General features: G+C 41.9%; 1 protein-coding gene across 9 annotated transcripts in view; it reads right to left on the bottom strand.

Moving 5' to 3' along the window:
- mol (dual oxidase maturation factor 1 mol) overlaps positions 1 to 13,119 on the bottom strand; it is a 107,710-nt gene that overhangs the window by 29,366 nt on the left and 65,225 nt on the right. For 6 of the 9 annotated variants that reach the window (XM_086978711.1, XM_086978709.1, XM_022789998.2 and 3 more), the window contains 2 exons: positions 6,578 to 6,768; positions 1,281 to 1,607 (listed from right to left, as the gene is read on the bottom strand). In XM_086978711.1, coding sequence (XP_086834837.1) covers positions 1,281 to 1,607; positions 6,578 to 6,768 — 518 coding nt within the window. Of the gene's footprint in view, positions 1 to 1,280; positions 1,608 to 6,577; positions 6,769 to 10,725; positions 10,800 to 13,119 lie in introns of those variants that run through there. The other 3 variants (XM_022790004.2, XM_022790001.2, XM_086978710.1) reach the window with 3 other exon arrangements.

Here is a 13,119-nt window from a genome sequence, read left to right as displayed (position 1 = left end):
CTAATGAGGCAAAGTGTTGGTGATAAAAGTATCTTGTCAAGCTCATATATACGTCTATGGCGCAACAGAAAAAGCTATCTGAAAGTGTAACCCTATATCTTATAAACAACGGGAGACCAGGGAGAATTTAACCTAGTTCCTTGAAAACAAAGTTGATTCAGCTTAGAGCAAGGGGTCAACCAGATATCGGCCTATTTATTGGTGCCAGGCAAAGTATGCGCAACTATAATCACGGATAGTGGAACGTTTCTTTAACATAGACTTTACATCATCTATAGCAACGGCAACGATAATAATTGCAACAGCACCAATAGCCCTCTTGCGAAACGGGATTGGCAGAAGGCACCTGCTAACTCGTCGGCAGGTTTGCCCTGTATCTTGGCGTCATCCCTGTTGACCCTGCGACATGAAAGTTATGGGACTCGGTCATAGTCTTTCCCCTCTTAATACTAAATCAAGTATCGAGAATTAGCCCCACAAAAGTTTCGATTCTCGCAATGGCTATGGCAGTGACGCGGTCAAAAAACTGTGACATTCGTCATGAAATTATTCATGTACAGGCAGTAAGTAGACACACACACGTTCGGTTCCTACTTGCAATTTCAACGAGGTAAACAAGGCGAACCGTAGATCGGCCGCAGTTGAACGGAAAATCGTCTGCAAGTCTGCGTACTTGTAGGTGTGTACGCGTTAGGTCTATGCATGCAGCGATACTGGCGTATTACCACCGATGTATCTGGCCTTCTACAATGTACTAAGTTATCTCTTGCCAGCGAAATGGGTCTATATGAAATCATTGCACTGACTAGGTGCTCGGTCATTCCATTCCCCATTGTGAAACAAATTAAATACTCGTTCGTATCGAGCATGGTATGGTGTACGTAGTAAATGAGGGAATACAATGGAGTGGCAATGACGAGGCACGCTTCTGAAGTGGTTTATATTATCTATCCAATTTTACGCATGATTGCCAATTATTATTAATAATTACAAATGTGTGACTTTGCTCTTCGTGGCTGATTTTCTGCGTCGTCGCTCAGTGCTCTTCCGAGCTCGCCCGGTTAGGTGTCGTGATCAAAAGGTGGACTGCTGATATCGATTAGAAGAAGCACATTATACTGTGACTCACAAAAAAATGTGGCGGATCGAGAAAGAGATACATATTACCGAGGCCGTCCTCGACTCTAAAACCTCAGCATCCAAACTATGAAGGGAGAGTATAATTAAATAGCTCAGATCTCATAACAATGCGACAAATCAGTCACATTAAAGTCACTTACCGAGAACCAGCACCATATAGAAGCACCATCCGAGATCGAATTTGAGAAAGCTTCCATTTTCCATTGGAATAATGAGTGGCGTATTTGGCAACAGAACCGCATAGATCCACACCGCTACCAGCATTACGAGACCTGTCACCGAGAACAGATATGCTCCGTAGCGGGGCACCGCGCATAGAAGCAAGTTCGATAGAAGCCACAGGGCAAATGACCACCAGAGAAAATATGATGCCCAGAAGCCAGCCTTGCGATAGGCTCGGCCCCACGTGAATCCATCGCTATCCTGCCGTAGGTAATCGAGAACTGTCAAGATCGGGTATGGTAAGCCTGCAAAACAACGGACAGACGAAACAATATGGATGGTGTTGAGAGTTGTTTGAGTACTAAAATGACTTGTTCTCATGGCGTAATAAGTTAGCACGTAGTGCCGCCTGCGAGTATGTGTAGGTTGGTGGATATCTACTATCTATCTATATACGTCATATAATGATTACCAGACGTGATCAAAGATCGTTCAAATGACTTTTGTATCGAATCTACAAAATGTGCATTGTTATTATAGCGATTCCGCTATGAGTATACCAAGCTTCAGCAATTTGCCTCGTTTTTGTACCGACGCTGTCCTGTAGACAGGCCAGGCCGGTGTGTGACTCGGCAGTTTCCATTATCAAGGCTACATATATATTGTGTTAGACTATACGGATGACTGGAAATCGGCAACTCAAACTAGCAGACATTCAATTGAACGTCAGCGTCGATCATCTATTCTTCTTGGAGGTAAAATAAAATTAATTGCTACATTAAGCTACCGTTCTCACACCGGCTTTATCTAACCACTCAGGCCGCATTTATTTATTAGATACAGAAAAAACAACTGCATGTGATTTAGCCTTTTTTAGCTGGCAAAAATAGCTCTTTCAGCGCTATATCTACTAGATGACCGCACTCGTGTTTTGCTTCTACTCGTCTAATTGAAGCGTTTAGTAATGTTTCTATAATGCACAGAACATCTGTTCAAAACTCGTTGCTCATATGCGTCTAGTATTTACACAATCGACCCGATCAACCATCCGCGGCATATTCAGCGACAGTCAATGCGTGATTGCTTTTTTCTTCCACTTACGTACACAGCCGCCAGCCACAAATGCGCTCGTCCAGGGGATCTACGTGGCCTAATAGTTATGTGTTGAGAACACGTACCAGCCGTAGGGGAATCGAATTCCATTGCACTCCACCCGCCGGATCAGCCTTAGCCGCAGCAGACGGCCGTTGTTATTATTTTACGTCAATGACACAAACAAGCCGACTTGTTCCACCTTTGTAAAGCTCGTTTAGCTTCAGTCCCTTATCACTCTTAGGGTATAATTGGCACAATCACAATTGTTGTCAGGTGCTATCGCGTCCCGTACGGCTGCACTATCGAAAATGACGTCCTGTTTATTATGCATGTACCTCTATAGAACAACATGGCTGATACGGAAGCGACCGAAGAAAGGATGCGACTGAAATCAATGTAATAGTGGGCGGGCGGCCCGAAAGACGAAAAGCAGAAAATACACGGTAACCGTTGTGGGCGATAAATTACTTAACAGCGCCAACTGGTATCGGGGATCAGCTAATAGACCAAGCGAATACAAGATATTCATTTGCGTTTTATTATACAGATTATAAATCCCACTGGGTGCATCAGAAGACAAATTCGCGAAGCTGAGGACAGCTGCTTAATGGCGTCGTGTTTGATGGCAAGCATCGCCTGAACTCCATCAAGACGAACCTGCCGCGTCCGAATTGCACGCTTCAATCACGTCTGGCTTTTCATTTTCTTTTTCAATGATATTAAGTACTTATTATAGATGTTCTTAATCATATATAATATCAAGAGATTAATTAAGATAATCGATCAACACTACGATTGGTAACAGGTGATTATTTATCAGCGAGAAACGCTGTATTCGTTAGCATTTTTCTGTCGACGATGTTCGCCTATTGACAAATAATATATCCGCGTAAAGGACCTTTCGTTTCAGGCTACCTTTTACCAAATAATCGGCGCTTTTTTCTGTTTGTCTCATGTAAATATGGAAAACATTCATAACGGAACACATATTTCGACGTTATGCAGCGTAGTCATCGCGTCATGAAGGCACTGAGCGGCAAATGTTCATTCCTGCCGCTGACTTCTACTGTATACGATGCAGATTTACTGGACGATGATGACAAACTGCCGCCTTTGTTCTGAGGTGTTGGTATCTTCCAGGACTCGCCTGTTGCCTAATTATCAATTACTGCTATTGATATAACCGTTACATCAACTATTGGGCATCGATGATGATCAATGCCATGATTTTCACAGTCGAACTGTGGACAGCGGAGCGGAACGCTTGGCATATCCATAAACATTCTGCTGTGTTATCAAAACTATTAAATCTTTCTGCTTTGCTGTCCGAACTACAGCATCGAACTACAAATGCAGGCCCGGGCTAGTTCTAGTCTCCGTGCGTACCTGGGTTATCGGTCAGTCAGTGTTAGAAATTAGGGATGGTTTTGTCTAATGTGACTTTGTGTCTGCGCAAAATTCTACACAGCTAGAGGAAAATCGTACAAATGATATGAACTCGACGCGGAAGAACAGAAAAAGAACAGAAAAAAAGAACAGAAGTAGATTTTCATTTATTTGCCTGTCGATTCCATGGCGTCAACCCAGATGCATATAAAAGACAAGCTGCGGCATCACAGACAACCAGTATAATTACATACAGATATCTCGCAGGCCAACCGCGTGCGGAAAGAATCATCGTACATCACTATTAGACATACGCAAAGGCACGCTCACATACGTATAGATTCAATCGCAGACCACCACATTCATGCGCTTCGGCATTGAGTTCAGATTCAAGCGTTACTGAGAAGTTGTTTATACAAGCTAAAAAAAAAAACTTGTTCCCAAAAAACAACGACAGAGCTATGACGCTACACGGCTGTGCATGTCTACGACCGTCCTCTTTTACTGGTCATCTATACAATTCTACTCTCTTCGTTCCTGCTAGGAACCTCTGTTCACCTCATTTGTTTATTAGCTATTACAAATTACTTGTATATATAAGTAGGCAATTTCAGGATCTTATCGCTGACATGGCCTCTTTCTCCTACGGGCATTATGGATGATCTGGGGACAGGCTGGCGATATTGCTGCGATTACGCCGCATCGAACATAGAAGAGCTATAGCCAACGGATAATTACACAGGAAGGAACCAAGAAAGCAGCGGGCTGTCGGGAACTCGTTGTGTTTATGGCAAAAGTAGGCGTCACGGCGCATTCCCATTGCCAATGCTAGCGACCACCCCCTTGTAAGATGGTAATATAGTACCGATAGTGATGCTGATCTTTGTGCAGCTTTCGTTGCGGGCACGAATCAACCGGTGTTATCGAACCGAAAAAGCGCGGTGAAATTGAGAAATGCGAATTTTTGGTGGTCTGTCGCTGCACAATCTTATAAAAATCTAGTGGAGCTCAGTATTATTATTATTAAATTGTTATAAATATTTTAGGGTAACATGAATTGGCCGAGATATTAAGGGGCCGGCTTCATGAAGGTAATGCCCTCTAAAACCCATGCTTCCCATTACTTCAAAATACCTTGACCTTTAATACAGTCAAGAGCGTCGATATCAAGAGTCAGGGTCCATTTACCAATGTTAAAATTGAGACCATGTTCGTCCTTTCAATTTTTCTCATTTTTAACATATCTTCCTATCTGGAATTGCGTTTTCAGAAGGAATATTTTTCGTACTTTGATAAATAAAGGATACTCGTCAAAAACTCCTCCCCAAATCCGCTTCGAGCATTTATATCTAAAATAACACCAAGGGATAATCCAGGATCGCACGTAATAGAAACTGTGTTCTGCTTTTATTTATTCGTCTTGCTATATCATTATAAAACGGTGTCGAACGCTGAGTCTGCCCTCCAAGTCCAATTCTCACGCCATGTCAGCTTCCATGTTCAGCAGAACAATGCATTTTTCATTATAACCCTTCTTTAAACACACATTGTGTAATACTTATCGGTATCCGTTAACGGCCCTTAACGCAGCTGGCTTCATTTAAACCCTCCATAATAAAAACTACCCCCTTCCCCCCGACCACATAGCCTATCCTACTGCTCTTCGCCGTTTCTGGGCGATTTTATCGCTTCGGTCAGCTAATTCTACGTGAATAAGCTTATAGTTGCCCGTCGACATTGGCGCGATTCACTAAATCACAACGGATTAAAAATGTCCTGTCGAGATGGGCGAAATGCTGACAGCATCAGCTGACTGACGCCTCAACCAGCTCTTCCCGTTGGTAAACAGCAGTTCAGCTTGAGCTCAACTTCAGAGCTAGAAACCAACCGAAATAATAATTATATGTTGTCGGAATTGGCGTATATATTGCAGACGTCGTGCAGTCATTTGGAAGGCAAGCAGAAGTACGATATCAGCAAGCCACAGACGACAGATTAAATTTACTAGAAAGGTAGACAGATTACGCGTAACGTACGAGGCTACATTTCAATGAAGAAAAAAAAAGATGGCTCATCAACCCATCTCAACGTCAGAGCTTTATCATAATTCACTCACTTATTAGAAAGATTTTTTTTTCTGGTACATACTAAACGATAATCGAATACGAATTGCCAGTTGGGCTGAATTACGCCCGGGTTAGAAAAGTACTATAATCATTATTTTTTTTTTGTTCATGCAATGACAGTGAGACGCTTAAACTTCTTCTGTGCCGTCAAGAATATTGCCAAATGTAACTATAATGTCGTTTTAACATTTAAAGTCTTTGCAGCTTTTTAGAATTTAGAAGACATCAAGTTAAGCGGTACTGAACTTCTAATTCAAGTCGAAGCACTAAACGATGCTTGCATGTTACGCTTGTGTTAATACCTTTGGAACTATCCCAGCTTTACATAGACCTTGCCTAATTCATAAAGAACGCTGGCGAACTCTCAAGCGTATGCAAGCGCACGTGCTGGGTTTTCAAACGATCTATGGTAAGTGTCGTTCGAATAAACGTTGTGTTAGAGAATAGCCCATGGAGCTAGTCACCTCTTATCGACTTCTACATTCAATCCAACCGCGCTACTAGCTGATAGATTAGATTACCAGATATACATACACTTAGCATTTCATTGAAGCCGTGGGATTCCATTCCGCATTACGACACTGGGTCACTAACTTTTCCAGTCAGTCTACCTCCTCCGGCCCCCCTCTGCACTAGCACAATGGGACCCCCTCCCCAGAACAACGTACCTTTCACTAAACTCTCTTTGTATTCTTCCTGTATGCTGGTGGGTCGCGTAAAGTGGAACCGTTCGTTGAAGTGGACGTCGATCGAGGTCGAGTAATTGCTCTCGGGGGCAATCGCGTACGTCACGTTCACAGCAGCTAAACCGATGCAGACGCCCAACTGGGCTGGAAGACGTTCGTCTGTGAATGCCCTGCTGATTGCACGACACGATTGGACAAAGACAGCGCATGAAAAAGGACAACACAGCAAAGATACATGGCCGTTAGGATTTGCCGCTAGAAGACAACATGGCGGCGGACAAACATTAGAGCAAATGGCGAAAAACGTTATTAAAATAAGTTGAATAAACATCTCAAAGACAACAATTTTATTGTCGAATTGGTCGAAATTGATCGACTAAAACTACGTATAATGTAAACAATTACGGGGACGCCATTTGTTGCCACTTTCCATTCCGGGGATGCCATTTTCAACATCTTTTAGGTAATCATTACGTATATATGTCCTAATTCTATTCTACGTTCTATCTATAAATATTATATTATATACAAGTTTTAAATTAAGAAAAATTAGTAAAACCCTGGTTGGTAAAAAAAATGGGCACTTGCCAACATCATAATTTTCTGTCCACGTCCAACCCATTGTTGTATGGGAAAAGTGTTCTTGTGCTGAATAGGATTTGAAGGCTCAATGGGTATTAGTATAACATAAATAATTGCAAGGTTTCAGCCGCGACAGAAAATCGATCTCAGAGCAATCCCAAATTCCGATTGTCTTTGGGCGAGTAAAATTGCCTATGCGATAGCTGCTATTACGATAGTCGTCGATAAACCTCGACGTTTGACAATGGAGAGGACCGATACTGTATAATTAGGAAGTTAGAGCACCAAAAAAAAACAAATCTAAAAATGTAGACATTTTACAAAGAAGAAAGGTCGATACATGAACACGTCAAAAGGAAGGAAAGAACAATGACAACTGGTTGATACGACCGCTTCCACGTCGCGTGAAAAAGTTACCAGCTTGCACCAGCGTAACGAAAATAATTGGTTTTATTCGAGACATACGTTAGCAATATAGATGTCCAAGAACAGGATAAATACTCGGCGTAATTTCGAAATCATCGCTACATAAAGACTTGTGCAAATGGCTAAATGTATTCCCTTATTTATAGATATATTACCGTACACCTGTTGGGTTCTGTTGAAAGTATTTGAGGAGGGTAAATTTAACATGTTTAACATGGACAAAGACGATCCGAAAAGATCCGAAGGGACACTTATTAGGTGTAAGGGAAGGATGCTTCGCTTACACAAAGCTTGAGTTACCACAGAATACCTACTATGTAAATGTTTCGAATTACAATTCTGCCATCGGCTTATGTTAGTTACGCCGTACATTGCTGGTAGTACTTCGTCTCGTTGCTACGTTATCTGATAATGTTTTATCTAAGCAATTGTTATATTTAATCAAGTCTGTACGATTGCTTTGTGTTGATCCGCATCGCCCTTGCCGTCACCTTGTTTACTCAATGCGAAAAGACCAATGATCTACGTATCCAGTACAAGATTTAAGCACAAGGTTTAAGCATACACACAAACTCTTATATGCTCAATAAAACGCGTGATATTTATTCACTTTGCACATAGGGTAACACACTTTTTATATACACACACAAAAACACCAAAAACAGCCGATAGTACGTAATGTAGCAACTATAAACGATTTAAACTCGTCATGCAGCCATTTTTGTTATAACCACGTTTTTTAATTTATTTTTTCAATGTCATCACCAATATAAAAGGAACGGGCATAATTTCTCGACGAAATTCGTTTCCACTTCGATAATAATTCGCTCTTGAATAAACTTAATTATAGAAAGCACTATGAAATTCTAATTATATGAACTTTCATCAGCTAATTTGTTCATTTGTTGGTTCAGCAAACCTGTGAACTTTGTAAAGGTTTGCAGAAAGCGACGACCACTTCCGTGGGCCAAAATCACCTCCCGAAAAGGTCGGCGACAAAAATACTAAAGGCCACGAGTCCCCACTGGACTCAAGGCGCGAAGGCGCTGACCGCCACAGCGATCGGGACATCAGAAGATCCCCCTGCCCCGCCCACTTTGGTTCCACTCGATTTGAAGAAAGTTGCTTGTGTCGTAACATAAGGTCGCGCAGCGCTTCGTTACATCGCTCTGCGGCGCGGGTCAGTTGTCGACGTTTCCCCTCAGCCTTCACTCGAATTTTATCTAAACAATCCTCGCCAGTAGCTTCAACTCGAAAGAACTGATCAGCCCGTTCAATCTCGTGTGGATATCGCTTTTGTAACGAACGCGCTGTTTCCTCTAGCGGTATGAACAGAGCCATGGCTCGTCGATGTTCTTCAAAACATTTCTCCAAGCGAACCTTCGTTATGGTCACTTGTTTATTGGCTTTATCAAGCGTTTCCCCGAGGCTTTCACTATCGTCAAATTGTTTCTGTTCGACGTCGGTGACCTCCTTGATGGCGGCCGAATGCTCCTCAGATGCCTGGGCGAACTCGGCTGCTGCGCACTGACATTTCACCCGAGCGATTTCAAGCTGCTCCTTGAGGTAGTAGTAGGTCCGTGTCGCGATAATGTCAGATTCGTTCTTATCGAGATGATAGGCGCGAATACCAAGATAGACTGCAACCGCCCTTCCGTATTCGTCACTGAGTTTGTCAAGCTCTTTTACATACCTATTGACTTCGTTGCTACAGAAGCGTACCCAAGCCTTCTCGGCCCACAGCAGCGGGCTTACTGGGTCGTCCGGGTCGTTTTGGTGTTCCAACATGACGGCGTAGATCGGATGATACTTCGCGAGCGTGTTCATGTACCTTTCCACAACTTTTGTATGCTTTCGTGAAAGATCCCGATTAATTCGAGAATTTTTGAGAATGTCGAGGCTCGCTACGCTGCTAAACATGGCATAGCACTGCTACCTTTGGACGCTACCTGCAGAGGTCGCCGTATTGAAGTTCTTCGAGCGGTCAGTTTTTCCTATTCAGACAATGTTGATTGCAGGCAAACGCGCACAAATGCGCACATAGCATAGGATTATTGCCGAAAAAAACGTGCCAAAGACGAACGGCCAGTAAAAAATCACCGATATTCAGGACTGCACGTTGACTCGAAGTATACTAGCAGAAGTGTGCTACGCTTTTGCAGCAGACCTGACAGCTTCCCGAGTTGACGTAGGGCGATTGCCGACCGCTTACTGTCACCATCTACAGCGTCACACTGCTTGTGCTATTGAAGCTGGTTAGAGAACCGTCGAGAATCAAAGCTTGTTATTCATCGACAAAATTGACAAAAACGATGTTGCGTCTGCCAGTGGCGGGACTCTACGAATAGGAGCTAACATCTATACGCAGTAGCGGCAACTGACCATGGACAGAAATGACCGCTGTGGATAGCCAATGTAAACGCTAATCTTCAGCAGACTTTCTACGGTGATCTTATGATCTTGCATTGTTTCGAATGGAGCCGGTAATTTAGTAAAAATTGCTGATATTTAATAGAGAATAGTAGTAAACAGGTAATTGAATATACACGTCTCTGTCTATTCATTTCTCTAGCTTCAAGCCAAAATAAAATATGACCTTTCTGTGAAGCATATCATATTGTGATAAGCATTGTCTTCCGTTTAATTAACGGTTTCCGGACTCTTCGTAAGTTTTTTCTGTGGGTGCTACTGCATGTTGCAAGACGTTAATAATTCTGTCTCGCTTCCCATCGAGCAACTGGCTGGTGACAGTTAAAAAAAAAATCGGGCTCCACCCGTTTCCGCATGGACGTACAACGTAGTTTGTTAGGTTTTCATAGCGATCAACGGAAATGCAACAGTGCGATACAAAAAACCAGACTAAATACGATGACCTTTTATTTTGATTTTTTATTAGCCCTGGTGAGTCGTTGATGGACATGCTAGCAAAGGCGTTTATCTGTTGCACATGCTGCTTATATTATGTACACCTCGTCAGAGTTTTTCAGTGAGTCATCTACGATATAAATTCTGCACTTACTGGGTCGAGGCAAGCGGAAGTGACCACGTCATAGTCTAGGCGATAGCTAACATTCAAAATAGTAATCATCATCATAATCATCGTCGTCAAAAACATCTCTCACCTTCTTAGCTGAATTTTTGAAGGAAACGGTACCTCGCGCATGTGCCCACGCGGCGCCATGTGCTCTAGAACAGGACAGCCGTGTAAATTGAATTTTTTTTGCAATGCATTATTCTCTGTTATTGGACCGCAGCACCTACTTGCACTCGCGGAACTAATACAAAACTCCTCATTAATTATATATAGACTCAGTGGAACAAACACCACATATAGACCAAGGCTCTTTTTTCACTTCCAGGCCTGCTTCGAATCCGCACCTTGCGTAGGCTAGATCATCAATTGCCCGTTTAATTTAAGCTTGCATCCTCAGCTAAGAGTTTTCCGATGTGAAAATCTCGAGCATTTTCTATACGCTTGGCCATCCCTGGTTACAACGTTATCACCTCTGCATTATCGGAGCCTTTATGCTGAAAGCCTTCGATTTTCTGTACCTTTGAGTCTCCGCTTCGGAGATTCAAGGGTGCAGAAACGAAATTCACGAGACCCAGTGATTTTCTCTTGAAGTACTCCGGCTCGTTCTGCAGGACTCTGGGGACAGTTTTCCCTTTGGCGGCCTGAAGTTCACACACCTCAGCTGCGTTACGAACTCACAGTAGAAATGCACCGCGTTGATAACCACACGGTTCCTCTCCTAACGTCGCCTATTATATACGTTACTACTGTTGTGAAGATAATCTTGAACTACATCAAAGAATGCATCTTCTTGTATGTAATCTCTGTTCAAGACGTTCTACTGTAGTTTAATGAATTGATCTGGTAAGCGATAAACATCAAGCAATGCCAATGGACAAACGCTAATCAAGGTGACACCCGGTGTTTGGTAAGTTTGGATAAAACGAAGAGTTTCGACAGTGGCTCCTGCAAACCTCAAGACAACTATTCGTGTACCCCTGGCGCCTACCGTATATGCATATCATAAACCAGTATTATGATGGTTGAACCCGAGAATTCGGTGGGCAGTCAGTCTGCTGGGTTATTGATAAAGTAATATACGACAAGTACACGGTGCGACCCATCTAACGAAAACTAAATTATTTGTTCGAACAATCGTAACGTTGGCTGATAACGAAGTGCATCTTTGTTATCAATCAATAGGCAGGAATCTTATTTGCGGATCATGTTTTCTAAGAGAAGTTTCGTAGTTTTTTGGTCTTACGTAGTTTTAAATTTTCGTAAAATTTTCACTGAGCAATATAATAATATTTATTGATAGTATTTTCTTATCCTTTTAGATTTAATTAATTTAAATTTATTTTACTTTAAAATGTATATATATATATATATATATATATATATATGATTAACAGAATTAATTAAATACTCAATTTTAATTACCATTTCCGTTCAGTCTGTGAATACCTCTGTCGTTTTTCCAATCTAAGAATCATATTCCAAATTAAAATTCGTATGATCAAGATTCACTCATTAGTACTAATTTTTCAACACAAAATTGCTCCGAAATATTCCTTCATTAAATACAATGAACACAGTTTGCCAATAAGAATTAATATCAAAGCTGCGCTTTTAGTATAAGTTTTTCTCATATAGTTTCCAAGGCCCTATAAATATCAGATATAAGCCTAACGAATACACTTGTATTTTTCATCGTGTACTTCGTGAGTTCTCGCCTGCTGGGGCCGCTGCCCCTACAGATACCATACGATATTGAGGCCGCAAACTAATAAATACAATAAAACAATTAACATTTCAAAAATCCGGTGTGTCAGCGCCTTTGAGGTGAAAAAAACCTAGTATAACATTTTGTACGTAGCGTTTTAAAATCTTCAGCAAATCGCTTTACGTAAATGTTCCGAGTTCTTGTTTAGGGCACTAAACATTGCCTCAGACGAGTGGCTCTCACCCACGTATAGCACGTGTTCGTTTACTAGATAAACACGTTACCACTACAGTATCACGAGGACACGCACGATACTAACATTTGCTGCACTGATCCGAGCGTTTCGTAAATAACAGGAGCGTTATTGCTACAAAAACGACGAAGATTATCTGGGAGGAGGTTCCATTTCGTGGAAACTTCCTCTACGACTGATAGTATTACATAAGGTACGATGCGAAGATCAACGGACCTGACGATAAATGTCATTCGGCCTTCGATTGTAAGCTAATACCGAAAAATTTGTTGTTATTCTGGACAGCGTGCGTCCAGAATTCGTAAACAGTCCACGGATCAACAGTTACTGCGTGAAGCTGGTAGCTATAGTAGACGGTTTTTGTATAGAGACTTTTCGGCTGACGTCTTCTAGTTCACAATGTTTTATAATTATGACGTATTTTGTACAAAAACTCTTTGCATTTGTTTTTGGATATAATTCCGAATTTTTCTTTCGTTGCTTTGCAAGGCTCACGCAAAAAACGATGACCATATGGTGTCGGC

This window comes from Varroa destructor, unplaced genomic scaffold (genome assembly GCF_002443255.2).
Source record: "Varroa destructor unplaced genomic scaffold, Vdes_3.0 BEIS01000002.1, whole genome shotgun sequence".
Classification (NCBI taxonomy): domain Eukaryota; kingdom Metazoa; phylum Arthropoda; class Arachnida; order Mesostigmata; family Varroidae; genus Varroa; species Varroa destructor.
The sequence above is the reverse complement of the archived record's forward strand: the minus strand, read 5'-3'. Positions and strand labels throughout refer to the sequence as shown.